Source organism: Leptidea sinapis, chromosome 14, assembly GCF_905404315.1.
Source record: "Leptidea sinapis chromosome 14, ilLepSina1.1, whole genome shotgun sequence".
Classification (NCBI taxonomy): Eukaryota; Metazoa; Arthropoda; class Insecta; order Lepidoptera; family Pieridae; genus Leptidea; species Leptidea sinapis.
The window spans coordinates 3,056,480-3,083,889 of record NC_066278.1 but is presented as its reverse complement, the minus strand read 5'-3'; the positions used below and the strand labels follow the sequence as shown (position 1 = coordinate 3,083,889).

At 34.3% G+C, this 27,410-nt stretch overlaps 1 protein-coding gene across 1 annotated transcript in view; it reads left to right on the top strand.

The window, feature by feature from the left end:
- LOC126968061 (nucleolar protein dao-5-like) overlaps positions 1–27,033 on the top strand; it is a 204,559-nt gene extending 177,526 nt beyond the window's left edge. Inside the window, exon 5 of the mRNA XM_050812864.1 lies at positions 26,834–27,033. Within this exon, the coding sequence (XP_050668821.1) occupies positions 26,834–26,946 (113 nt within the window). The 3' untranslated portion in view covers positions 26,947–27,033. The remainder of the gene's footprint in view (positions 1–26,833) is intronic.
- Positions 27,034–27,410: the final 377 nt, after the last annotated feature.

The window sequence follows — 27,410 nt, the reverse complement described above, 5'->3', positions numbered from 1 at the left end:
GACAGTAGAACTCTATCTGTATATAGTATTGGGAACGGCCGTAAGACGGCGGCCAGTCCCGGTGAAAAAATTACCGAAAAATTCATTTGTAATTTATAAAATGAGTGTTTATTATTTTGTTATAATTGTATATAAAATGTCTTCTAAACTATTTCATTAGAACATACCACGTATTAAGCCTTCATTACAACTGGAACAATAATTTCGACCAGGCGTTATGTCGGTCTTAAAAGACTGAATAAACATTCCCTTTTTAAAGCTCTCCTAATCCGAGCTTTAATAACATTAACGGTGCCACGAGCAGACGTTTATTTAGAATCTTGTTTAAAACAGAATTATCTCGTTTAAGTGGCTAATGAGTCGTGTTAGCGAATAACAGATGGACCGATCTACAGAACTAACATGCCAACATCTTTTGTAATTAACTCGAATACTGATCGTTAGAAATTGTTCGTCACTTTTCTCTTTCGTTATTTTAAATCTATTTTAACATGATATTCGTTTGTTTTGTAAACCGCATGTTTTATTCGATATTTTATAATCGTCAGCTGTATATTAATACGTGATTTGAAAACTTTTGATCGCTTTTAAGAATGTTTTTGTGCACGTGATAGTGTAAGCTTAGAATGGAGAAGAAATCGTACAGAAAGCAAATTGGGGTTAAACAAATAAAATTGTATCTTGCATAACAGTTAAGAATTCCACAATTGTTATTTTTTTATACTTTCATCGAATTTACGAAATTGAACAGAACAACGCCTGTCGGGTCGGCTAGTACTGACTAGTGTCAGGAGTAATGTAATTTTGAATTAAAGTTTTAATGTATAAATGGTGTCCGTGAGTAAATTATATTTAATTTAAATTATTGATGCATTATTTTCGTTCTTACTGACACCCCAAATAAGGAAACACATACTAGAGTCTGTTATATTATAAGTGAATTTGTTAGAAACTGTCATAACATAAATGACTTTCTTAATGATATCACAGATTGGAAATGGAGCAACCCCCCTCAGGCTGTTAAACAATAACTTTAATTGTACAATATTACTTTGTAAACATATTTTTTGATGAAAAATAAAATTGTTTTGTTTTTATTGCTGATGATAGATTTTGGAATGGATGGTAGTTTTTTTTACTTTAAATAAGTGATGTCACATCCTATTTTGAATAAAAATATTTGAATTTGAATTTATGATAGAATTTATTATACATAATTTTATAGATAAATTAAAAAGCACAATTTTTCATATATGTGTGTAAACTTTGTTTATAGATGCATGTTATTTTATACTCGTTATTACTTGAAATATAAACGAATATTTATTTATAATGAACATGTCAGGTATGTATGTAGATATTCGAAGTTCCAGTAATAAAGTTTCATGAGCATTAGCTACTATTTGAAAATGCTTGATTTCGATATGAAAATTTACCTGTGGGAGGCTCCTTTGCACAGGATACCGGCTAGATTATGGAGACCACATCGGCGCCTATTTCTGCCGTGAAGCAGTAATGTGTAAAAATTTACTGTGTTTCGGTCTAAAGGGCGCCGTAGCTAGTGAAATTACTGTAAAAATGAGACTTATCATTTTACGTCTCAAGGTGACGAGCACAATCGTAGCGCTGTTCAGATTTTTTGGGTTTTTCAAGAATCCTGAGCGGCACTGCATTGTAATGGGCAGGGCGTATCAATTACCATTAGCTGAACACCCTGCTCGTCCGTCCCTAATTCTCATTAAAAAAGCATCAGATACGATGCTATTGTAAATAGAACAGTAAAAAACAAACCCATAAACAAACCACACAATATTTTAACAAACATAGTCTCTTTTCGATTGCCTTTTATTCAATAGTTACTAAAAATAGATGTCGTTTCGGAAATAATGCAAAACAATATTTCTCTTGTAATAAAGCACTCGAGCATTGTTAAATCGAAGTGTTTATATTCATATTGCAAACAAGGAATAAAATGTGTACAAGCATTTTCTTCACAGGAAACTGTGACATATTATGAAAATGTATTCACTTTATCTTTCAAGGCGAGAGATTGGCTTTCAAAGTTTGTTACCGATAACTCGGCAATTTTGATAAACTTCGAACGTCACTATCGTTTATAATATAACTTCCATTATTTTACGATATTCTCTCGGTTTTAAATAGAATGATCTCTTTTGATTTCTGCCATGTTTGTTAAGTCGATATAAAGATCTTTATTGAAAGTATAAAGTAATTATTTTATTTATTTGTTGGCTCCAATTTCTATTCCTCTCATCCAGGATTTTTTTTGTAATAGGACTCCTCTTCTCATTGTTTTTTTTAATTGTTTTTTTCTGACAAAAAGTGACGAGACGAGAAAAAAATTTATTAATCTATTATAATGTAGTGCGTCTTCCGGTACGTAGTCGCCATTCGAGGATTTCGGGCAGTACCCCAACGGCCATCTGTCCGTCGAACTATGTGCCCTGCCCACTACCACTTCAGTTTCGTAATCATTTGGACTATGCCAGTAGTAGTAGTTTGGTTCTCCTACGGATCTCCTCATTTCTGATTCGATCTCGCAGGGAAACTTCTAGCATTGCCCTCTCCATTGCCCTCTGAGCGACCATGAGCTTTCTCATAAGGGCCATAGTTAGCGACCACGTCTGCGTACCATAAGTCATCACAAAACAAACTACTAAAAATTCATGAATAAATAAAAAAGTTATGCAAAAAAATCCACATTGATAAAATCTTGAAGCTATTAATAGGCTGTAATTTGTCCCACGGGTCATAACTAAATCAAACACGATTCAAATTCACCCTAATGCATTCCGGCAGATTCCGCGCGCATGCCAAATTAGTTGCTGAAACATTAAACGGCTCTCGCAACTTGTTTATTACAAGTATAATTGTTTTTGCAAAAATTTAAATTAAGAGGTGTTCTTAGCAAAAGATTGAATATTATGTCTATATATATAAAAATGAATTGCTGTTCGTTAGTCTCGCTAAAACTCGAGAACGGCTGGACCGATTCGGCTAATTTAGGTCTTGAATTATTTGTGGAAGTCCAGAGAAGGTTTAAAAAGCGAATAAATAGGAAAATGCTGCTAAATTTAATAAAAACAACAAATTTGTTTTTCCTTTGATGTGTCCATACATTATTTCTATGAGAAAATTTATTGACACGCGGTTTGACAGTTCTGCTGTGAAACAATTTCATTACGACAGCAGGGTGCATATTTTACGAAGTAATTTTTGATGTTATGATATATTATTGACAAATTCATATAAAAACATTATTTTATTTATTATGTACAGAACAACGTCTGTCGGGTCAGCTAGTTATGTATAAAAATGTGGTGTGTTGGCAGCCTTACACTTTGATTTTGTCCTCCTCCTTTTATGGTAATAAGGGACGAGACGAACAGGACGTTCAGCTGATGGTAATTCATACGCCTTGCCCATTATAATGCAGTACCGCTCAGGATTCTTGAAAACCCCAAAAATTTTAATAAAACACTTTTAAAGGATTAAAACGCGTGTAATTGTAACTGTTCTTACATTAGATTTTTGCGTAAAAGTTACATTTTTATTTTGGTTAACCCGACGTTTCAAGACCTTTCCAGATCTTGTTTTCAGGGGGACTGCAGACTGCAAACCCAAAAATTCTGAGCAGCATTACAATTAGGCTCGTCTCCATAAAATATTAAGTCTCATTTTCCCAGTAATTTCACTAGCTACGGCGCCCTTGAGTCCGAAAAACAATAATTCTGCTTCACGGTAGAAATAATCGCCGTTGTGGTACCCATAATCTAGCCGGCACCCTGCGCAAAGGAGCCTCCCACTGGTAATATATGAAATTTGGTGGTAGAAGGTATAGTGCCTGTTTTTATACACAAAGAATACTAAGAGAGGTTCTAGCAGTTTCTTCTCTGTGCAAGTTATTTCAAAAGCGGTGATAGTGATTATTTGACATCAGATATAATTCTCAAGAAACCAATCTTGAATAAAAATTGCTTTACGACTTTATACGAAATAAAGTTTTTATACACAAAGAATACTAAGAGAGGTTCTAGCAGTTTCTTCTCTGTGCAAGTTATTTCAAAAGCGGTGATAGTGATTATTTGACATCAGATATAATTCTCAAGAAACCAATCTTGAATAAAAATTGCTTTACGACTTTATACGAAATAAAGTTTTTTAATTGAAATACTTTAAATATACGCTTATCTGCAGATAAATGCTTTAGCTTAATTATAAATAATTAATTAAAGTATTTCAATTTACTTATAACTTACATTTTATTTATATACAATAACTTACATTAATTTTAATACTGTTGTGTTGTGCATGATTTTGGGAGCAAATGCTAAACTGTTTATTTTGGGATATCTTAGGATATGTAAAGAGTAAATCCAGACACATTTTATTTGCCCACACTTAAAAACGAGCAATCAGTGTTTGGAGAAGGCATTGAGCTGTGCCCCCCCACTTATGTTAAAGTCGTGTGATTCACTTTGACGTTTCTTGATAGAAATAAATATACAACTAAAACTAAGAGATTAATACAACAATAAAACAAAATTTTATGAACGATGCGGGATTCGAACCCACGACCTCCGACGTTCCGTGCCGGTGCTCTAACCAACTGAGCTAACCGTTCGAGTACCGCCTTGTTATAAAATTCAGCTTCTTTGTTCAACTCTCAGGTTGTGGCTTCATCTACAGGATCTACTTTACAGTTGATAACCTGCACAACCTCAATATTTGCATATTAGAAAATTGACTTGAGATGTCGCTCTTGTAAATCTAAACAATATGTTATGTTTTTTTAAAGTGATAACCCATCACTTCTAGAATTAATACACAAAATTCTGTTTTACAACGAGGCGGTTCTGAAACAGAATTTTATAACGAGGCGGTACTCGAACGGTTAGCTCAGTTGGTTAGAGCACCGGCACGGAACGCCGGAGGTCGTGGGTTCGAATCCCGCATCGTTCATAAAATTTTGTTTTTTAAATTTTATTTGTGTATTAATCCTAGAAGTGAGGGTTATCACTTAAAAAAAACATAACATATTGCTAAGAGATTAATCCCGTTTCGGTAACGATTAACCTTTGCGTGGTTTAGGAAGAGCCGGCGGATATACAGACAATATTACACATATATATATATATATATATTATGATTTCGACTTTTTCGAGTATCACTTAGATGCAGATAGCTAAAGTTTGCCTATTGTGAGTTAATTAATCGTTACTAATAGAGAGTTGCCAGAGCGGAATTTTCTTTACGATATTTTAAATTTATTTATTAATACGGCTTTACTCACGTTTTGTCGGTGTCGGTACCGACTAGTTTCGGACCATTCGGAAGTCCTCCATCAGGGTGAGTGTGGTGGGTTCGTGATAACGTCCCACCTCTTACTACTACAAATAATTTTATAATAGCTCACGTAAGTTTTAATAATTTAATTGCTAACTGATATTTTAAGAAGTGGTCAATAAATAAGTATATAAATGATGAAATAGAATGTTCACGTTGCAACAAATTATAATAACCAGTTATGTCATTAATTCAAAAACATTCAGTTTTAAAAGTCTTGTAAGAGTTCGCCTAAAAGTTTGCCAAATCGCTTTGATAACTTAAAAGTTCCAAGTTGGAAAATCACAACTTCGTTGGAGCTGTGCCGACATTCGTCCCGAAATAATTGTATTCCTACTGCCTTTGATAAATTGTTCAACATTACTTAGGATTCTGCTTAAATTAGATAACTACTTTCTATACTCTCTGTCTAAGATTTATTCGAGTATGTATCCCGTTCCTAGAAATATTAATTTTACAATAAATCTGTAGAGGCTCTGTTTTTACACAATTTTACACCAATTATCCTACCCCAAACTAGGCATAGCCTGTACTATGGGTACAACGATATATTTAATACAATATACTTAAACATACATAAATACATATAAACATCCATGACTCGGAAACAAACATCCATATTCATCATATAAATGTTTGCACTTACCGGAATTCGAACCGGGAACCTCAAGCTCAGTAGGCAGGGTCACTAATGCGCTATATTGCTCGTCGTCAATTATTGTTTGATTACTAATAACAACGTAAATATCTAAACAGAATTAGTAGGAATAATATTACAATATGGAGTAGTAACGAGGCGAGTGCTATGTTCAATATCTGCTTTTGTACCAGTGAGTATATTCCGGAAGACTGTGAAAAAGTGGCAGCAGACAATGTTTTACAAAGACTAAAACTTTTTATATAATAAAAAATAGCATTTTCATTTTTCCCTCACCTCTCTGCAATAGTGAATAAATATATTCTAACTTTCAAGGAAACGTATATGCTTACCAATAGCCCGAGCATCGTAATACTTAGTTTTTTAAACTTAAATAAATTATAGAATTCTGACATATAAAAATATTTTATTTCATTTCAAAGAAATTGGACACTTATTTAATGGCATCAACGTGAGCGAATGTGTGACCATGTGTAATATCTAGACAACATATTATCAAATTCTTCACATATCCCTCGGCTCTTAATTTTCTAATCAATCAATTCAACATAATATAGAGCAGTTACCGCATTGCAGAGTATCACAGATCGTATTCTTATGACAACAGTAGGTTTGTATAAACACATTCTTTGCCCTCAACTTGTATGGCAATTGCTATCTTCAGATTGCATTCATCTTAATCCATTCATTGAATCCATTTTAATCGGACTTCCTCTGCACTGTGTTACGTTAGTTATATACTGTTAATGTAACTCAAATGTTTACAGTTGTGGTCATATAATTAAGAACCATTTACAGTTCAACAAATTTTTAAGTTTCGTGTTCTTTATTAGAAGGACCTAATTTTGTCATGAAATAGCCACGTGAATACAGCAAATGAGAATAAGAGTAAAGAATGAAATCACTAACCATTTTTAATTTTATTTATTTTTCTATTGAAAAAGCATACAGTAGAAGCTGGACAGATAAGAACGATTTAATAAACTGTTCGAGAGTTATTTAATATGAAACTCAGATCAAATTAATGTTTCAGTTACAGGTCCAAGATAGTTCATTAGTATAATTAAAAATAATCTTCCTTTTAGTCGGACACTCTTGATAGAGTGGTCGTGGTTGCGCTGACGAGGTAGTGTATTCGGTGGGTCGATATCGTTTCTGAGGGTAGGTCAATAACTTAATAATAAGATTCAATTTAATACACCTCTTATGCAAACTTAATACCTTTAATATTAATAAAATACTCATTATTTGTATGTGCTACCTATTAATAGATTTTAAGTTTTTTTTTTAATATTTTCTTACTATCTCTCAAGTTGGACGAAACTTCACTCAGTCTAAAAAATATTCATTAAAATTAGTTCAGTAAAATTTGAAATATGACTTAACAATTTATTTACGTACTCGTATATGTAGATAGCCTTAAAATATTTGGTACAACATTGATGTGGATAATTGTTAGCATATAATATATGAATGAATTGAATATAACATATCATTCATTCAATTACAATGCATCATCATTACAATGGTGAATCGCATGCAATTAACAAAAAATAATTTCGCAACCAAATAACAAATCAGAAATTTATTGAGATTGCTTTTAAAAGTTTTTAACCTTTACTTAACGTTAATGTTACCTTTCACTTTAAGTTGAAGCTGATTCAATTAAGCATCTCAAATATTCTCATTTCGAATTGAAAATCGTGAATATATATATTGAAGAATTATTTGAATTATATGGCAATAAAGAATTTGAAACTATAGTTTCTGCAAATATTTATATTGAAATGGTATCTTAGAGCTCTAGTTATATTTTTTTTATGAAAATAAGGGACGAGACGAGCAGGACGTTCAGCTGATGGTAATTGATACGCCCTACCCATTACAATGCAGTGCCGCTCAGGGTTCTTGAAAAACCCAAAAATGTTGAACAGCACTACAATTGCGCTCGTCACCTTAAGACATAAGATGTAAAGCCTCATTTGCCTAGTAATTTCACTAGCTACAGCGCCCTTCAGACCGAAACACAGTAATGTTTACACGTTACTGCTTCACGGCAGAAATAGGCGCCGTTGTGGTACCCATAATCTAGCCGGCTTCCTGTGCATAATAGCCTCCCACTGGTTTTCTGTTTATAGAAGACTGGGGTACCCCAGATTTATTCTGAGGTCAGAGAGAAATTGGTCATTGCGTGATCAAGCTGACAGGACAAAGGCACTATTATCAAGCAGTCGACAGCCGTTACTTAGTAATACTTATCGAAAGCGATCAACGTGGGAGCGTTTCTCCGCTCAATTATGGGCAGATTTGAGATTGGATGCCGGTCGTACATTAAAAAATATATTTATAACACTACTGAAGTGGAAAAATATAAATAATTCTTAACTAATGTCTTCATTCAAATAGGTCTACAAAAACACTCTTGAATCGTCAAATATACTTTTTGTTTTAATTGTTTTTCGAAATGTTTATGAAGAATATAGTGAAAGTCAAATAAACCTTATTCAATTTGGCGTAAATTAAGAGCTTTTCAATCGTCAATAAAAATATTGCTGAGAAGAACATACAAGAAACTCGACGGCTACTCTTTTCAAGCAAATAGTATTTTTGCAATGGCTGTAATATACAAAACAAATTAGTTTGGAAAGTCCTGCAATATCTCCAATATGTGAATCGTATTTAAATAATATAAATTATTTCGTAAAAAGTAATAACGAATGAACTGTATAAATATAAATTATCATATAATGGATGCATCAACCTTAAGAGCTTGAATTCATTGTTTGTGTAAGGATGCTTCGTGAACATGATGTTATTACTGTCATAATTAGTAATTGCATCCAACAAATATGTATAAATGAAAACAAAAACAATTACCAACTGCATATTTATAAGACATTTGTAACTAAAATACATATATATAGTTGGAAAAGGAGTTAATAATAGCAAGTATTATTATAAAACATAGCGAGAAGAAAATATCGAAGCATTGGAGAAATTTTATATTTTCCGCACCTGCCGAAGGAAAGAGACATTCCTTAAAAGCTGAAATTAGTTCCACAATTGGTCACCAGTAGTTGAGGGACTTGCTCCAGCAGGCCTCTCAAAATATTTCTTTTTCCATCTTTTTGTTGGAGGCTTCTTTGTAAAGCATGCCGACTAGGTGACTATCACAGCGGCCCCTATTTCTGCCGTAATCGAGTGTACTTTGTCTCTTTTATGCACAGTTATGAAGACAGTGACAAAACACACTTGATCACGGGCTACGTATTGAGAAACCTTCTGGAAGACGGACCTTAGTGTGTATTTCCGCTTATCGCAATTTGCAACGATAAATGCAAGCGTGAAGCATTGTAATTGCTAGAGAATCTGGGTGGAATGTACTTACATTTTTGTTACTAAAATAGAGAAATTCAGAAATCCTTTGTATTTTAAACAGAAAGACATTGTTGTCAACTTACTGTCGAAAACGTAGTCATAATACGAGTATAACCAAACCGATTTGCAAAAAAATTATCGAAAACGAGATCTGAAAAGGTCTTGAAACTTCGGGTCAACTAAAATACTAATAATAATAATGATTATTCACGCAAAAATGTAATGTAAAAACACAGTTACAATTACACACGTTTAAATCCTTTAAAAGTGTTTTTTTTTCAATGTGTAATAATCGCGTTAATCAAAGAAAATACTGTGTAGTAGTACGGACTGGAAACCCCACCCAATTCGAAAAAACAAGCAAAACGAGATCTGGAAAGATCCTGAAACGTCGTCGGTTTAACTAAAATAATAATAAATATGTAACTTACGCAAAAATCTAATGTAAAAACACAGTTACAATTACACGAGTGTTAATCCTTTAAAAAGTGTTTGATTAACACACTTATCGGCGTAAAAATAGCAAAATATTGTTTTTTATTCAATTCGCGGCGGCGTGGCGATCAGTTTTTGCTCAGCTTAAGAAAATTGAGTTCATTGAATCACCTCGGAGGCCATCATAATATTATTTGATTGACTGTCACGACCTAATAACTATTTATTCATTTTAACAACCGTTTTCTCTATAACGCATATAAATAACAAGCACAGTTATCCTCGTTATCAAGGAGAACGTTCACATTGAAATTTTAGTGCACGTAATACGTAATAATATAAGAACACATGAACTCCGCTCGTAAGGTCTACTGGTCTGTTAGTATGACACTTTCATAATGCCTCTGTGAAGAAAAATATCTAGAAAAGTAGAGACAAAGTAAAAGTATGTAGTTATGTAAGAATTTGTATCTATTGTGCGTGACAAATCCCTTTAGAATTTGCTCCCAAGCGGCAATTAAATCATTTATGAGCTTGAACACACGGGACTTATACTTCGTTTTTGTAGACATATAACCCACAGAACACTATAGAGCACTGCAATACTACAAGCTGGTCTACATTCTAGCTTTCCCTGAAGTGCCGCGCAGCTCCGGCCATATTCATATATAATATTGCTCTCATCTTAGGTCTGGTACACCCCAGTATCAGCTTGAACCATTGGACCAAATGCAACACAGAACTGTTCAAGTTGTCGGGCATCCATTGTACTGTAAACAGAATATCATTTGTCATTGCGTAGAGACGTTGCTTTATCGTATAAAAGGCATAAAAGGCATTTATTTTCTCAAAATTGATTCCTTTAGAATTATTTTTGATGTCATTTCTAATATACTAGATACTACTATCGCTTCGGAAACAAATAGCGCTCTGAGAGAGAAGAAGCGGCGCAAGAAACTCTCCCAGCATTCTTTTTTTACGCTCTTTGCAATAATAATATACAATATTATACAGTTATTTCTATCGCTATAAAATAATCACAATCTAGTCCCAGGCTGTCCGATCAATTTGATGTTCATCTGTGGAGTAATAGGATTTACGACAGAGCCATTTTTTTATAAAACATTTAAATTTATTTATAGATAATGCCTGAACAGTGGCTTGGACTTAATTATAGAAGTGTATACATTTACCCTTAAAGCTATTATATATCTTATGTATCGTATATCTTCTACCGCATCTATCACGGGGAGTGTTCCGAGGTGCTGTTTGACCTGATTGCTGCCGCCAAGTTCCACGTATCCAAGATACGCCACAAATTCGGATATCATTCCCATCATCTGGTTGGCGTTCTGGCGTTCCTTTCAAAGGAACTTTCTTCCACCTACAATCAACATCGTACCTTCAATATAGTTTGTACACTTTTCTAAAAGGCTAGCAACGATTCCTCTAATGTTGCAGGTGAATGTGGACAGCGGTGATCATTTAACATCAGATGACCCGTAACCTTAATTGTATACAAATAAGCTGATTCGCAACAATATAACCGTTTATTTAATTGAATCGTTGTTTCGGTCTTCCTAGAAAAACTTACTCAAAGATAAATTATGTGCTCCGGTTTCGATTAATACTTGCTCTATGAAAGTGCTCTAATCCATTAAGAAAATTAATAAGTTTTTCTACTGAGGTCAATGACGCTGTCATAAATAAACGCTGGTAACAGACGAGGTTAGGGCTTGGAGGGATTGAAGATAAGTGTCTCCTTATCAAAAGGTGACGCATAAATGACTGACTCAAGAAACATTCCCCGTTAAGTCTCAGAAACCTTGGTTCTCCAAATTTAAAATTCCCAACAAGTCAGGGATTTCAACTATTTGTCGTTTACGTTTTAATCATGCTTGTACCCCAGAATTTTTGGCTAAACTAAGAATTAGGGACAATTCCTTGTGTGAATGTGGTCTAGATGAGGGAAACGTGGATGATTTATTCTTCAATTGCCCTTTAACGCAACCTTCTTTGTACAATTTTATACCTCCTGAAATTCCCCGCCCAACTTCCTTTAAATATCTCCTCTCCCTAGTTTTCACTCCTTTTGTATATATTTTGTGTATATATATTAAAATAAATAAGATGAAGTTGTAAATAGCACTAAGTACTTATAACAAATAATTTAAGTAATTATATCTGAGTATGTCCTGTATAGTCCTTACAGCATGTACATTTGTTTCAGGTATAATAAAATAAAACTTCTTTCAATCTTAAGCACCGACCATTAAAACTAGAAAAATAATACTCTAAGCTAAGTGGTCTACCTTAACGTGACATTGGCAAACTTGTGGTATACCTTCCACAGGAGCCATAGTAGGAAGAATAGAATAGAATAGAAGTGTCAGGATGACAGGCGCAGTCACGTGGTATCACGGTCATATTGCGGAAGATGATGACGCATATTTCGTGTTAGCTATCTGCTTATTTTTACAATTGTTCAAAATAAAACACAATTATCCCGTACAAATAAATAAATAAATATTGTACACATAAATCAACAACATAACGCCTATATAGTTGTAGTTTTATAGCCAGCACAGTAAGCCCTGTCTTCGCTTCGACCAAAGCAATTCACTAACGGAAAGCAAGCACAAGAAAATGGCCCGCACAAAATTAAAGTTTATTTAGAACGTAGTTAAACTGCGGAGAAAGGAAATCTCGACGTTTATTAGTAAAAGGGAAACTTGGAAACTCTCTCGTTTATTAAGTGGAAACCTAATTTGAAAATGGTCATGATTGAATTAACTAGTGACCGGATTTATTGAGGTGCATGATAGTTAAATATCTGATTGAAATTGTTTTAATGTTGTAATCAAATAATGATTAAATATGAGTAGTATTTTTAAAACTATTATTTTAAGAAATATTGAAGTGGTTTAAACACAGCTGATTTCAGAGCTACCAGTGGGAGGGTGTCCCTTACACAGGATACCGGCTAGATTATGGGTACCACAACGGAGCCTATTTCTGCCGTGAAGCAGTAATGTGTAAGCATTACTGTTTATCGATCTGAAGGGTGCCGTAGACGGGCAAACGAGACTTAACATCTTATGTCTCAAAGTGACGAGCGTAGATGCCTCTCAGATTTTTGGGTATTTCAAGAATCCCGAGTGGCATTTCATTGTAATAGACAGGGCGTATGAATAACCATCAAATCAAATCAAAATCACTTTATTCATGTAGGTCACGGAAATGAAACTTATGAATGTCAAACAGATATTTTTCTTATTTAATCTACCGCTACTTCGTAAAGGGTTGAGCTAATGAGAGGAAGTAGCAAGAAACACATTGCCACTCTTTTATATCAAGACTTACATTTCCATCGATTTACAAATCATTTCAATTACAATATAATATGTAAAATGATGCAACAAACATCAGCTGAACGTCCTGCATGTCATAAAAAAATCCCAACTCGTCCCATGTTAATGTCAGTCCATAAAAGCGCCATTCGCAAAAAACTCCTTGCTTTGTTGGAGTTTTGTGTATATTCAAGGACACTTCCTTCCCATTTCCTCCTCAATGGCAGGCAAGGCATTTCTATTCTTCTGGTATTGCATATGATGCCCACGCCAGTTATCCCTTCGCATTAGGCAATCGATTTACCCCTTGGTATCATTTATAAAATTTATCCATGTACTCTCTTTCTCAATAATTCAGTTGGTCTTAATTCATTATTGTCACTACTACAGCTTTTATCATAGTCTACAAACCACGACAGTATTGAAAACTACATTAAAACGTAGTAATACGAAATACAAAAGTTCTATGCTGATTAAGTAAATCATTTTACAATAATATATACTTATAAGCTATACTAATATTATAAATGTGAAAGTTTGTATGTTTGTGACTCAATCACGCCAAATTGTATCTAAATGAAATATGTTACAAACATATTCTATTAACATAACATACATATTGACACATGCATATATATCAACGCGGACGAAGTCGGGAGTAATAGCTAGCTATGTATAAATTTGTTGTAAATGTCAATCCGACTTTACCCGAATATTACGGTTACATACAGCCAAGCTTGACAGCCATTTAGTCAAACTAATTAATATATGATACTAACTGACCCAGCAAACGTTGTATTGCCATATAAAGTAATAAAGAAAATTTGAATAATCAAAATTTTTCGTCGTCCGATTCTCAGATCTAACAAATATATCTTAGATACATACAATTTATTGTACTACAATTATTATTTTATTCGATTACCATCTTGCAACCCTATAGCGCTTTTGTGGATGGAACAGAATAATATAAAATTCGCGATGCAAAAATTGTTGCAGACCGTAGAAGGGCGAAAATTTGAGGTTGTATGTATTTTTCAATGCTGAATCATAATAAAATAAAATAAATATATATTTAATGGTGGGTCACCCCTATCATTTAGGGGTATGAAAAATAGATGTTGGCTGATTCTCAGATCTACCCGATATGCACACAAAATTTAATACAAATCGGTTCAGTCGTTTCGGAGGAGTTTGGTAAGAAACACTGGGACACGAGAATTTTATATATTAGATTATAGTATTTCTTGGCATTATACTGTATCTGTTGAAATCTGTTCTGGCATCTGACAGACGAACAACGACGTAAATTTATAAGGCTTCTTATTTAACCCAATAGAAAAGCAAAAGCACCATCATTAACCCAAAACACCAATCCCACCCCAAAACAATAACTTAATAACGTCCGTAACAGCAAAAGCTACGAAAGCCTTTCAAGTTAGAAATAAAAGTTAAACTTGAATTTATATCTTTTGTACCGGCATTTTACGTAAGAAAAAACCTATTGTTGTTTCGAAACTGGCTGAAGCTGCCTCCATAACTTTTAATTATACATAGAAAGCTAAATTAAAAATCATCCGGCCGTCGCAATCGTTGTATTTAACAGAGCTCGGCCCCTCACGTGAGCTTCCAACTGCTGTTTTCATTCTACCGGTGAAAGGTAATTCAGAGTTGCTTGTGAAACATGATTAACTTACATTGATAAGCTTCGAATTTTTGTTATTTATCGTATTGTTTATTTTATTTTAAGTTGGATATCTCTTATCTCATCAACAAGTGTTTATAAATTAATACGAGTCCGTACATTGTTCTATATACATAAATACAGTGTCCTGATGTTTGTTTCCAGTTAACTCCTAAACTAATGAACGGATTTTAAAGAGGATTACTTCATGGAGTGCCGTTTAGTTTGAGATAGCTGATAGTTTTAATTTCGATTTGGGACCCATAATTATTTTTATTTCTGCGTGCCGACAATGTTCTTTATCTATAGGTATAACAACTGACAGACTAAAGATAATTACTCTAAGTGATAATAATCAAGTAGGAAGATCTAGCCGCCTCGTGACCATCAGTTAAAAAAATGTACAAGTATTGGGGTACACACAAATGCTCGAACATAGCTAAATATATCGTTAATAATAGTAATAGTAACATAGTTATAGGGGTTAAAGTATAAAAATGCAGTTTTATTGTAATAGTTATTGCGAATTGACATAGAACCTTCATTGCTTGAGATATTTGAGTGAAACGTTTTTCACATCGTACCTATGACGTTATTCTTTCGTTGACGTTATTCGAATTTCAGTCGATTTTTAATCCGCTTAGAAAAGAAATGTGGATACTTCGAAATTTCGAATGATTTTTGAATACAAGTTCGCACGCGCAACTAACGCGGCAGAAACAGCTCGCAATATCAATATTGCGTTAGGAGAGAGGACTGCCAATGACTGCTAATATTATCAATACTATTTGAAAAAAATATAGCCAAAAGTCTGTAATAATCTGTCAAAATCCATAATTAGGACTATTTTTCATCTGGCTCATTTGCTTTTCCGCAATTCACCATTAATAATAGTAACATAGTTTAATAATTTACAGCAAAGCAATTTTATGTATCAAAATTTAATGTACTCATCAAACTCATTCCACATTAAAATGAAATCTTCAATTTCTCATAACGTTCACATCTTATGAGAGATTGCTATTAATCTAGGTAAGAGGGCCTCCGAAGCTCATAAAATAGATTGTTACTTCTGGATTTCATGAATAGATATTTAAAATATGTTATTTAATAAACAAGTAGTGTGAGCATGTACAATAATTTTTACATCGACACGAATAATATTGCATGTTAACTTAAAACGTCGTTTTTGGTACAATTTGGTGCTTTTGGTTACAATCGTTGCCTTCTGCGCCGATTGGAATGCTACTTGACAATATGACAAATATAAAGTTCATAAATCTTTTCTTTGTTCAATTCTCAGGTTGTGGCTCCATCTACAGGATCTATATACTTTACAGTTGATAACCTGCTCAACCCCAATATTTGCATATTAGGAAATTGACTTGAAATGTCGCTCTTGCAAATCTTAAACAAATTGTTATGTTTTTAAAGTGATAACCCTCACTTCTGGAATTAATGAGCCATAACCTGAAAGTTGAACAAAGCATAAAAGATTTTACGACGACACGTCAATCGAACGGTTACCTCAGTTGGAAGAGCACTCGCAGGAACGCGAGAGTTCGTGGTTTCGAGTCCCGTATCGTTCATAAAATTTTGTTTTGTCAAATTTTTTTTGTGTATTAATGCTAGAAGTGAGGGTTATCATTTTAAACACATAACAAATTGTCAAGAGTTCATGTCAGGAATATGAGAGCTAGCATGGAAGGAAACATGATGCGAGTAGGAACAGTCTGGGAGACGCACACGACCGTAATAATTATGTCTCACAGTTATCATAATATGATTATAATCGACACACACACACGCCTGCTATTGCAATAACGCGATAAAGAATTCCTCGTATGCATATTGTAATTCAACAAGTGGTTGATAATTGACATCACCCGTCGGCCCTTTGTTCGTGAGATAAGATACGCTTATCTCAACATAGCTGGCCCATTCACTTGTCAAATATGTGTTTATTTATTTATATATAGTGTTCACATCGTTAAGGTCACGTAGGTACATATCGTGAACCAAAACCTACCAATAAAATCGCTTCATTGTGTGTCTTCTACCCCATTTATCACGGGGAGTGTTCCGAAGAGCTGTTTAACCTGATTCCTGCCGCCGAATTCCACCTTTGCACGACACGCCACAAGTTAGGATATCATCCTCACCATCTGGATGTGTGGCGGTCCTCCAAAGTGCGGTTTCCAAGGAGCTTTCTTCCACGTACTACAAAGCTGTGGGATGAGCTTCCTTGTGCGGTGTTTCGGGGACGCTACGACATGGATACCTTCAAAAAAAGCGCGTACACCTTGCTTATAGGCCGTCAACGCTCCTGGGATTCCTCTGGTGTTGCAAGCGAATGTGGGCGGCGGTGATCACTTAACACCAGGCGACCGTACGCTCGATTGACCTCCTTTTCCATAAGTAAGATTCTTCTTCTTCTTCTCAATCGTTCACTCTTGTCAGAGTGGTCGTGGTTGCCAAGATGGTGCAACATTAGTCGCCGTTGGTCTCCACGGTCGCACTGCCTCCCTCGCGATGCTCCTCCACTTTTGGCGGTTTGCAGAATTGCAGGAGCACTCCGCATCAGGTGTCTGGGTCATTGTTTTGATAAGGTCCGTCCATCGCGTGGGTGACCGTCCTCCCGCTCTTTTCCCCTCGACCTTGCCCTGCACTATCAACCGCTCAATCGATCCTTCATTTCTGGAGATGTGACCAAAGAACTTCAGAATTCGTAGTTGCACAGTCGACGATAGCCTTTCTTTTATCTTCAGTTCTTTTAAGATGGAATTGTTGGTTCGGAAAGCCGTCCAACGGATCTTCAGGAGTCGTCTCCAACAACACATCTCTAAGGCATCAATTTTGTTGAGGTATTGAAGTCTAGGGGACTAGGTTTCAGCCCCGTGTTTCACCTCAGTCGAACCTTAGTGGTTTTGGTGATCCTTCTGTCCTTCCAGATCTTATTGAGCTTCTCTACCGCAGACCTGGTTATAGCACATCGCCTTCGGATTTCCAGCTCGCAACCCCCGGTATTGGAGATAGTAGAACCAAGATATGTGTAGGTTGGCACCACCTCACAGTTGGCAATGTGTTGAAATTCTACCCTGTTGTTATTTACGCGGTCTACTATCATCATCTTGGTTTTAACTCTTTTCATGGCCAGTCCGAATTCAAGGCAAAAGAAGATTACTATGTCTTATTTTACGTATTTAGTTGTAAAAGGCCTATATAAAAAAAATTAGTTTATCGTGTAGCGTCACAAGTGTACGCGCACCTTTATAAGTAATAAAAAACCTCAAACATTATTCATCATACTTAAATCTATAAGGAACTATGACAAAGTTTACGATCAGAATGTAATTTTAAACAGTCCTTGAGACGCTCTAGCTGCTAGCAGATGATTTGGGTGACGCAAGAGAATTTTTATGAGTTCTCGATGTTTATTAACTTCTCAAACAACTTGAAGCTAAAGCTATGAATAGTTTTAAATATTACGGGAATCTAGATGAAAAGTTAAGTGTTTGTGGTCAGCAATTGCGTTTTCTTCGACGTAATAATATGTTTTTTTTTATGAAAACAAGGCACGAGACGAGCAGGACATTCCATCATCATCACCTTAAAAATATGCATGATTTATGTATTTTTATCGTTATCCTCTTTGTAGCAGTGCACCACCACTAAGTGGCGCTGCACCAACTTCTATATCAGTTAACCGATCCTTATTTAAATTGGTATCCTCTTATATTTCGAACAAATATATGGTCGTTTTCACCACTACCACGACTGCTTAGGCAATACAGTGAGTTTATAGAAAAATAGAGAAAGTAGATATATTTTCCAATAGTCTACAGGAATTTAAACGTAACCTGTGAATACATCCCAATTACTACAAACCAATAGGCATTTATTTCTTATCTTTTACTCCTTTTTTAATCTTCTAATAATTGAAGTCTTATATAAAGTCCATAGTCAACTTTAAATTATTTTATTTTAGTTTATATTATATTATTAGTTAATTGTTGGTTATATTAAGTTTGTATGCGTATCAGTAATTTAATTTTTGATAATACTATATTATGTAATTGTTATATATATGTGTACATCGTTAAGAATAAATAAATAAATATTTAAGCACAGATAATGTATTTACAGTATTCAAAGCTGGTAGGACAGTCTGCCGGGTCCAACTTTTATTGTGCATGATAAACATAATATAAACTTCTGTAAGACAGCGTGTCGCCAGTCGCCGCTACATCGATCAGATTCGCATACTTCTTACGAGTATAAATTACCAGAGGAACAAATCTAAATTGTTAGCGTTCAGATTAATTCATATTATTATCACATTTGTATACAATACACTAAATAAACGAATGCAGTTTTGGAAAATACATAATATATTATTTGTAAGGAATTTTACATAAAGTACCAATGAACGTTATGCGTACTTTGACGTCGTTTCTCGTTGTGCTTCTCAAACTTATTTTTGCTGTATCTTGTACGTAACAGGATCTGTTAACGTTATTTGTATCAATTTAAAGATGTCTCATTTACTTTTAAATTGGCACTCGTCATCAAAGTCTAACAAATGGCGAAACAAAGCTGTATCCAAAATCCAATCAATAGCAAAAGAAACGTACACGCGTTCATCAAAAAATGATCTGAGTTACTTGCAAACACCAGTTTCGCAGTAGGACTTTGCACAGGATGCCGGCTAGATTATGGGTACCACAACGGCTTATTTATGTCTCAAGGTGACGAGCGCCATTATAGTGCCGCTCAGAATTTTTGGGTTTTTCAAGAATCCTGAGCGGCACTGCATTGTCATTACAATGCATATAGATACGATAGTATCAATTACCATCAGGTGAACATCCTGTTCGTCTCGTCCCTTATTGTCATAAACAATCCACGTGTAAACAAGATTTACTTCAAAAAAAAAACTTGTCAACATTTAAATCGTAGCTCTGTATATTAATAGTCTCTGTCCTCAAGATCCCAGAGTCATGCTCAGAGTGCATAATTCAACTGTGTGTCATAATTAATTCGTAGAACACAGCCATTGATGCATTAGCCGCATAGTTGATCAATGATCTTGTTAGCGCAATAATAGTTCTCCATTTATTAATTAATCCATTGTTAATGTTTGAAACGGATGAGAGATAATGTTTGAGATTTGTATCGTACCTACGTAATGTATCAACCTGTGATAATGTTCAGCCACTAGTCTATATCCGTACTATACTTAGTCTGGCCATAAATACTCTTACAATTAAAATAAACAAATTATTACATTTGAATTTGGAATCTGTCATTTTTATATGATTGTTCATTGAATTTTCTCATTTTGGCGCCAATACATTGTGCAATATTTTGCGATATTAAAATAAAGTGGGGTGATAAAGAGAACCGAATTGCTGTGATTACATTGCACAAAGTAGGTATGTAGCTAACTGCAACTTTTAAAACTCACCATACGCTTGGTATTAGTAAAATGTTTATGTATCGGGCCATTAATAGGTAGGTACAATGAGACCTCCTTTGTTTGTGACACAAAAAGATCTGGCCGTCCACCTAGTGTTCGTACGAAAAAGGTGGTCAAAGTAGTAAAGGAGAGAATTCGAAGAAATCCTGTCTGAAAGCAAAAGATTTACATCTCGGGAGATGAAGATAGCACCTAGAACCACGTCGCGTATTTTAAAAGACGACTTAGGACTTGCAGCCTATAAGAGACGTACTGTTCATTTCTTAACTGCTAATTTAATAAAGAATAGGGTGGTAAAATCGAAACAACTACAGAAGTGGTACGAAATGGGAGGTCACAGAAAAATATTGTTTACGGTAGGAATATTTTTACAATTGAACAACATTTTAGCAAACCAAATGATGCTCAAAGCTCCAAGGAAGCTTCCCAATAAGTCCACAGAGTGCAACGTGGCCGCTATCCGACTTCAGTGGTTTGGTGGGGTATTAGTTATGATGGAGTGACTGAGCCATACATTTGTGAAAAACATATCAAAACATCGGGCACAAGTGTACCAATATACCATTCTTGAGAGCTTCCTTATGCGGTGCTTACAAAACATGGGTACCTTCTAAAAAACCGCGTATATGTTTCTAAAAGCCCGGCAACGCTCCTGTATTTCCTCTGGCGTTGCAAGGTAATATGGGCGGCTGTGATCATTTAACATCAGGTGGCCCGGCCCGTACGCTCGTTTATTCTCCTCTTCCATAAAAAAAACTATAATATTTGAGTTGTCTCCACTATCACCTACGTATAGTTTTTACATACTGGGGGTCAAACAACAAAATTATTTTTCAAGTCGGTCCATAAACTATATATCATCATCAGCCCGAAGACGTCCACTGCTGGACAAAGGCCTCCCCCAAACAATACTACGACGATCGGTGTTGCACTGCCCTCATCCAACGTATTCCGGCGACCTTGACCAGATCGAAATATAAACAACATATTATATAACTAACGTAGATATACAATTATTATAAAAGTCTATTATTGTATCGTACAATAGCAATTGCTACTTTGTATTATCATACACAATGATGTTTTACGCACGTTAAGTAAAGTAATACTTAAACTTTATAAACTACACAAAGTCTCCATGTTATCTCTCTCTCCATTCAAACTTTGTTATTATTTTACCTTCATTATTCACACATTTACTAAGTTAAACTTCATGCTCAAGAAAACTTAATACCTTGCTTTAGACTTTTGTACGGCGGCGAGTTGTGTGGCGGCGACGTGGGGCGGGTCGTTCCCTTCCCTAAAATATGGTCGAGAAATAACTAAACTATGTTTTGGCATTTAGTAATTGACGTTTGTGTATTTTGTTGCATCACTTTACATATAAATTGTAATTAAAATGATTTGTAAACTTAATTTGAAAATAAGAATCTGTGATATCATTCAGTTTTGAAAAGAGCAACCTTAGAGTTTCTTGCTCATTCTCTCTAAGGAAAACTGCCTTCCGAACGAGTTGTATGAAAAAAATGACATATTTCAAGTGTAATGCAATTTACCTACGAAATAAAATTATTAAGAATGAAACTTTTAATTTGAAACTATCATCAACTGGCTTAGAGGTTCTATTACTGTCATCTTATATCGAGATCCCCTTTATGTAACCCATACATATAAATAATAAAATTTACGTCTGTTTATCATCTCAAAATAAACTGTTAATACAAAAATGTGAATTTTTACACATTGCTTGTACCTACATTTCAATTCTTAAGATTTCCGTCTGTCTTTCTATCTGTTCCGGTTAATCTTCAAAACGTACGGACTGATTTGGACACCTACTACATGCATATATTATAAAAATCGATGTGTGCTCAAAAATTGGACAAAGTGGTATATTTATTATGCGCTGACTAATCGCGCTCCCTGAGTCACCTAGAGCCGAATTTGACCGAACGAGCGTGACAGCTCGTTCTCATTAAATACCCACAAACCACAAAATAAAATGCGTCGCGCGTATAAAGTTGTTTATCTTCAAAAAATCCATCACTTCATCTATGCATAACATAATACCCTTATAGGTAAAACCAATCAAAAAAAAATATATACATCAAACACCACAGACTCAAAATGATAATGTAAACTGTCATAATAAATTATCACAGTTTGACATCAACATGTACAATTCGACCATTTACGGAAGGCGCCCTATAGTTAGTGTGTACATGTAAAACATATTTGTTTCAAATCCGCCGGCTAATAGTCACAGGTACTTAGAACCTGGTCGTTTTGTGGCTCGGGATTTCCCGGGAACTTTCTTCGAAATGTCACAACAATGTAGCAAATAATTGTGATTACTTGTCTGATGATTATATCTGTAACGTCCGGTAGTGATTGTGGATTTAACTTATAAAACTTATATTTACGTATAGCATTTTGGAAAATACTTTTTTCATGTGCAAAAAATATTAAATACATAATATTTCAAAAATATGTAGAGCTAAAAATCTTGCTACAATTGAACACGGACACAATTTTTTTTTCACATTTTAATTTTGGAAAATTCCGTGAACTTTCTTAAAAATTAAATCAAAATTAAGGTATCAAATATTTTTGTGACATTTTTTTTTATATTTGTATTGATTTGTTCACATCGCTATATGGACGTTTACATTGATTTAATAATAATGAAAAAAAAATTAAAAATATTTATTTCAGTAACAAAAATGGTACAAACATAATAGTGGATGTGACCTTCTATTAAGTGAGAAACACCTGTGCCAGAAGGCCACGCTCTTCCATCTCAATTTATATTAACAGTACCAAAAACTAGGGGTCACAAATTAAGTCTAAAAATATTATGTAACAAAAGAAAGATATTATACAAACAGGATGTCTGTGTGTGTGTGTGTGTGTGATCATGTGTGCGTGTTTGTGGTGTGTCATTGTTACTTTTCGTAAAACACTACTTATTGTACTATCAAGAAGGTATACCAAAAATTAACTCCGTGTAGTTAAATAGCTCTTCCATTTCCACATAATTCATAAAAGAAATAAACATTTAATAGAAATATAGGTTACAAATGGAATTAAACCTTTTAAAAAGTTCCGAACTAATAAGAAATACTGCGGGGGTCTTAAGATTGTTTTTATTTCTGTCAGAGATGGTAGTCAAGCAAAATCAAACAACTATTATTTTCCAATAAATTTTTAATCAAAATTTTAAATTATTTATTATCATTTGCCTCTGTAATTCCATGCGCTTGTAATCTCTATAATTATTAGCTTAACTCATAGCTTAACCGCACAGCGGTAAATGGGAGCATTATCCGGTTTCATAAACGTAAACCCTCCGTATACGATACGGAATTTAATCATCTGATTGTAATCAATTTTAGTGTTTGATTCTGAACCATATGGAAATGATTTTTTTGATCCTGTGGGAGGCTCCGTTGGTACTAATGGGTACCACAATGGCGCCTATTTCTGCCGTGAAGCAGTAATGTGTGAGCATTATTAAAAGGCATAAAAGGCGTATTTTCTCAAAATTGATTCCTTTAGAATTCTTTTTGATGTCATATCTAATATACTAGATACTACTACCGCTTCGGAAACAAATGGCGCTCTGAGAGAGAAGAAGCGGCGCAAGAAACTCTCCCAGCATTCTTTTTTTGCGCTCTTTTCAATAAAAATATAAAATATTGTACAATCGTTTCTATTGCTATAAAATAATTACAATCTAGTCCCAGGCTGTCCGATCATTTAGATATTCAGCTGTGGAGTAATAGGATTTACGACAGAGCCATTTTTTTATAAAACATTTAAATTTATTTATAGATAATGCCTGAACAGTGGCTGGGACTTTATTATAAAAGTGTATACATTTACCCTTAAAGCTATTATGTATCTTATGTTGTGTTTCGGACTGAAGGTTGCCGTAGCTGATTCGGTGCTCTGTGTGCTAGAGAAATTACTGGGAAAATGAGACATAAACATAACATCATAATATCTTATGTCTCAAGGTAACGAGCGCAGTTGTAGTGCCGCTCAGAATTTTTGGGGTTTTTCAAGAATCCTGAGCGGTACTGCATTGTTATGGGCAGGACGTATCAGTTAAAATCAACTGAATGTCCTGCTCGTCTCGTACCTTATTTGATAAAAAATAAATCTTAATTAGATTAGCTGACTAAATATATAATACGTGGGTAAAACTGAAAATATTTAGAACTGGCCAGTTAGAAACATTGCTAATGAAAACTTCTTTTTTAATTTATTATAAATACCATTCCACCTTCGCACGACACCCCACAAGTTAGGATATCATCCGGATATCAGCTTTCTTCCTCGTAATACGAAGCTGTGGAATGAGCTTCCTTGTGCGGTGTTTCCGGGACGATACGACATGGGTACCTTCAAAAAAGGCGCGTACACCTTCCTTAAAGGCCGGCAACGCTCTTGTGATTCCTCACCACCAGGTGACCCGTACGCTTGTTTGTCCTCCTATTCCATAACAAAAAAAAAAGCTGAACGTCCTGCTCGTCTCGTCCCTAATTTTCATAAAAAAATGGAAATGTAATGTTTTTTGTTGCTTTATTTTTTATACGACATAGACATAAATAAAATTAAGGGACAAAGAAACATGGTTACTAGATAAAAAATTGTACATGTACCATGGGTAGAAGAAAATTTCTTGGAATGTTCTGAGACACCTTTTTCTTTTTTCAACTTTTTCTTAGAGTAGGTATGGAATATAAATTAAATACCTTGAATTCATTTCTTTTATACAGGATTATCTTATGTTTAGTTTTTGTGTTTAATTGAATTACTTATCTTTGATAGAAACTTTTAATTTATTATTTCTTTTGTTAAACTTCTAAAGCTCCATGTTGTGTAAAGGCCTCTTTCATTCGCTATTGAATACTAACAAAAGTGTTTACTATCTTATTAATTACAGCAATTACCAATTAAACATTAATGTGGATCTAAGTAAATTATTAAAATTAATTTTCCTATAACCGTCGCTGTGTGGGGATGGTAAATAAAGAGAGAAAGGAAGAAAGGTGATGGGTTCCAGTTTGAGCTGGCCGGACGGCGGTTCTTATGGTCTCGTCTGTTTTGATCCGTTGGAGCGGTGTTGTCGATATAGGGCTCTCCCTTATACGTATTGATTCGCCCTGTTATAATTATGTTCATTTATTTATACATTGGGTCTACCAGTGATTTAACTGAATTAATATTTCTTAAACTATTTATAGAAAAACTAAAGAATCACAAAAAAATAAAAATATTTCAAACTATACTTACCCTGACGTGCCATGCCGTATCTAGTAGCTCTTAATGCATGTGTTGTACGCGTCGCCCCTGGATTTCATTTCAGTCAGATCATAATGTTTAAGCAGTTATTTCATCTCTACCCACTTTGTTTTTGTATAAAATCGCAGAACTATAAGGACAAGATGCCTATTGTTTATATTGTTAAATTTTTCATGTAAGTGAATTCTGTATTCTTAATGAGAATAAAGTTCTTTAACCATAAACTATTTACATTACATGCACAGCGTATGCAAAAGTCATTCAAAGGGAAACACTACATATTAATTTCGTTTATCATTACTTCATAAATCTAAATGTGAGTTAAAACAGGAATCAAATAAAACTAGAGTAAAATAATAAAATATACAACAGTAGTTTAAAAGTCTACAATACCTTATCAATTGAGAATTGTTTGAAAGATAGTTAGGGGAACAAATAATAAGTGTTTATATTACAACTAGATATATTACAAATATCTTAATAAGATTATTCGTAGCTAGTGTAATTACTGGGCAAATGAGACTTAATATCAGACTCAGAATTATTGGGTTTTTCAAGAATCCTGAGCGGCACTGAAGTGTAATGGGCACGGCATTTTTATTACCATCAATTGAACGTCCTGCTCGTCTCGTCCCTTATTTTCATAAAGAAATAAATCTTAATTAGATTAGCTAACTAAATATATAATACAATTAAGGAAACTAATTTTAATTTAAAATATATGATGTAATTACTAGCATGACAGAGTGGCCTATCGGCTATCACACTCAGGCCTGGATAATATACGAAAAGTGTTAGGGGAAAGTTCATATAAACATAATTTGTAAAGCAAAAGTTTTATGTTAAAACTAACTTCATCTAACGTATATAGGTATTATAATACCCACTTTATAAATTTAATGCTATTTTTTATTATTTAATTGATAGTATAATAACGTCATCTCTCTCATTCTCATTCTCTCCTCAATAAGGCTACTGGAAACCCAAGCGCTGACCGCTATTTCGGTGAACGGCCTATCTATCCAGCGCAGAAATGCTGCGAGTATTGTACGCTTCCACGTAATGATAAGTTTTATTTAATGTAATCATAGTATTGTAAATTTAGTTATAAGATTTATTTTGTTTGAATGAATTATATCACGTCATCTTAATTTGTTATTACTTTGTTGCAGGTAAGGAGAACATCTACACTAATATAAGAATAGGGTACATAAAACCCAAGGTACGTACCTGCTCGCTTAATGAACGGAATTCTAATTTTTTGTTTATGATTTGCGGAATTTAACCACCAATAGATTTCTTCTCCGGTTCAAATTAATATATTATTCAATTTTGTTTTTAGTTTAGTAAGCCAATTGGGAGTATGTACAAAGGTTTCTTTATCGCTTCATATTATTATGAAACAAAGTCCTCCGCCGCGTTAGTCTGTCTGTCTGTTTGCGATAAATTCAAAAATTACTGCACCGACTTTCAATGCGTGTTCACCAATGGATATTGTGGTTCTCGAGGCAGGTTTAAGTATTTATATACATTAACGATATTTGTTTGAGGTGTTGAAAATAAGCCGTCTGGGAGCTTTAAACCAAAACGCTGTTTAAGCCCTTTGAGATATAACAAAATAATGTATGGTGGAATTGTGTATCTTATATTGGTCAACAGAAAAATCTGCGATGGCATATGTCTATCTCTTAAGGGTACTATATCATTTGTTGTATTTTTCACTAATTAAATAATGATAACATATTTTCC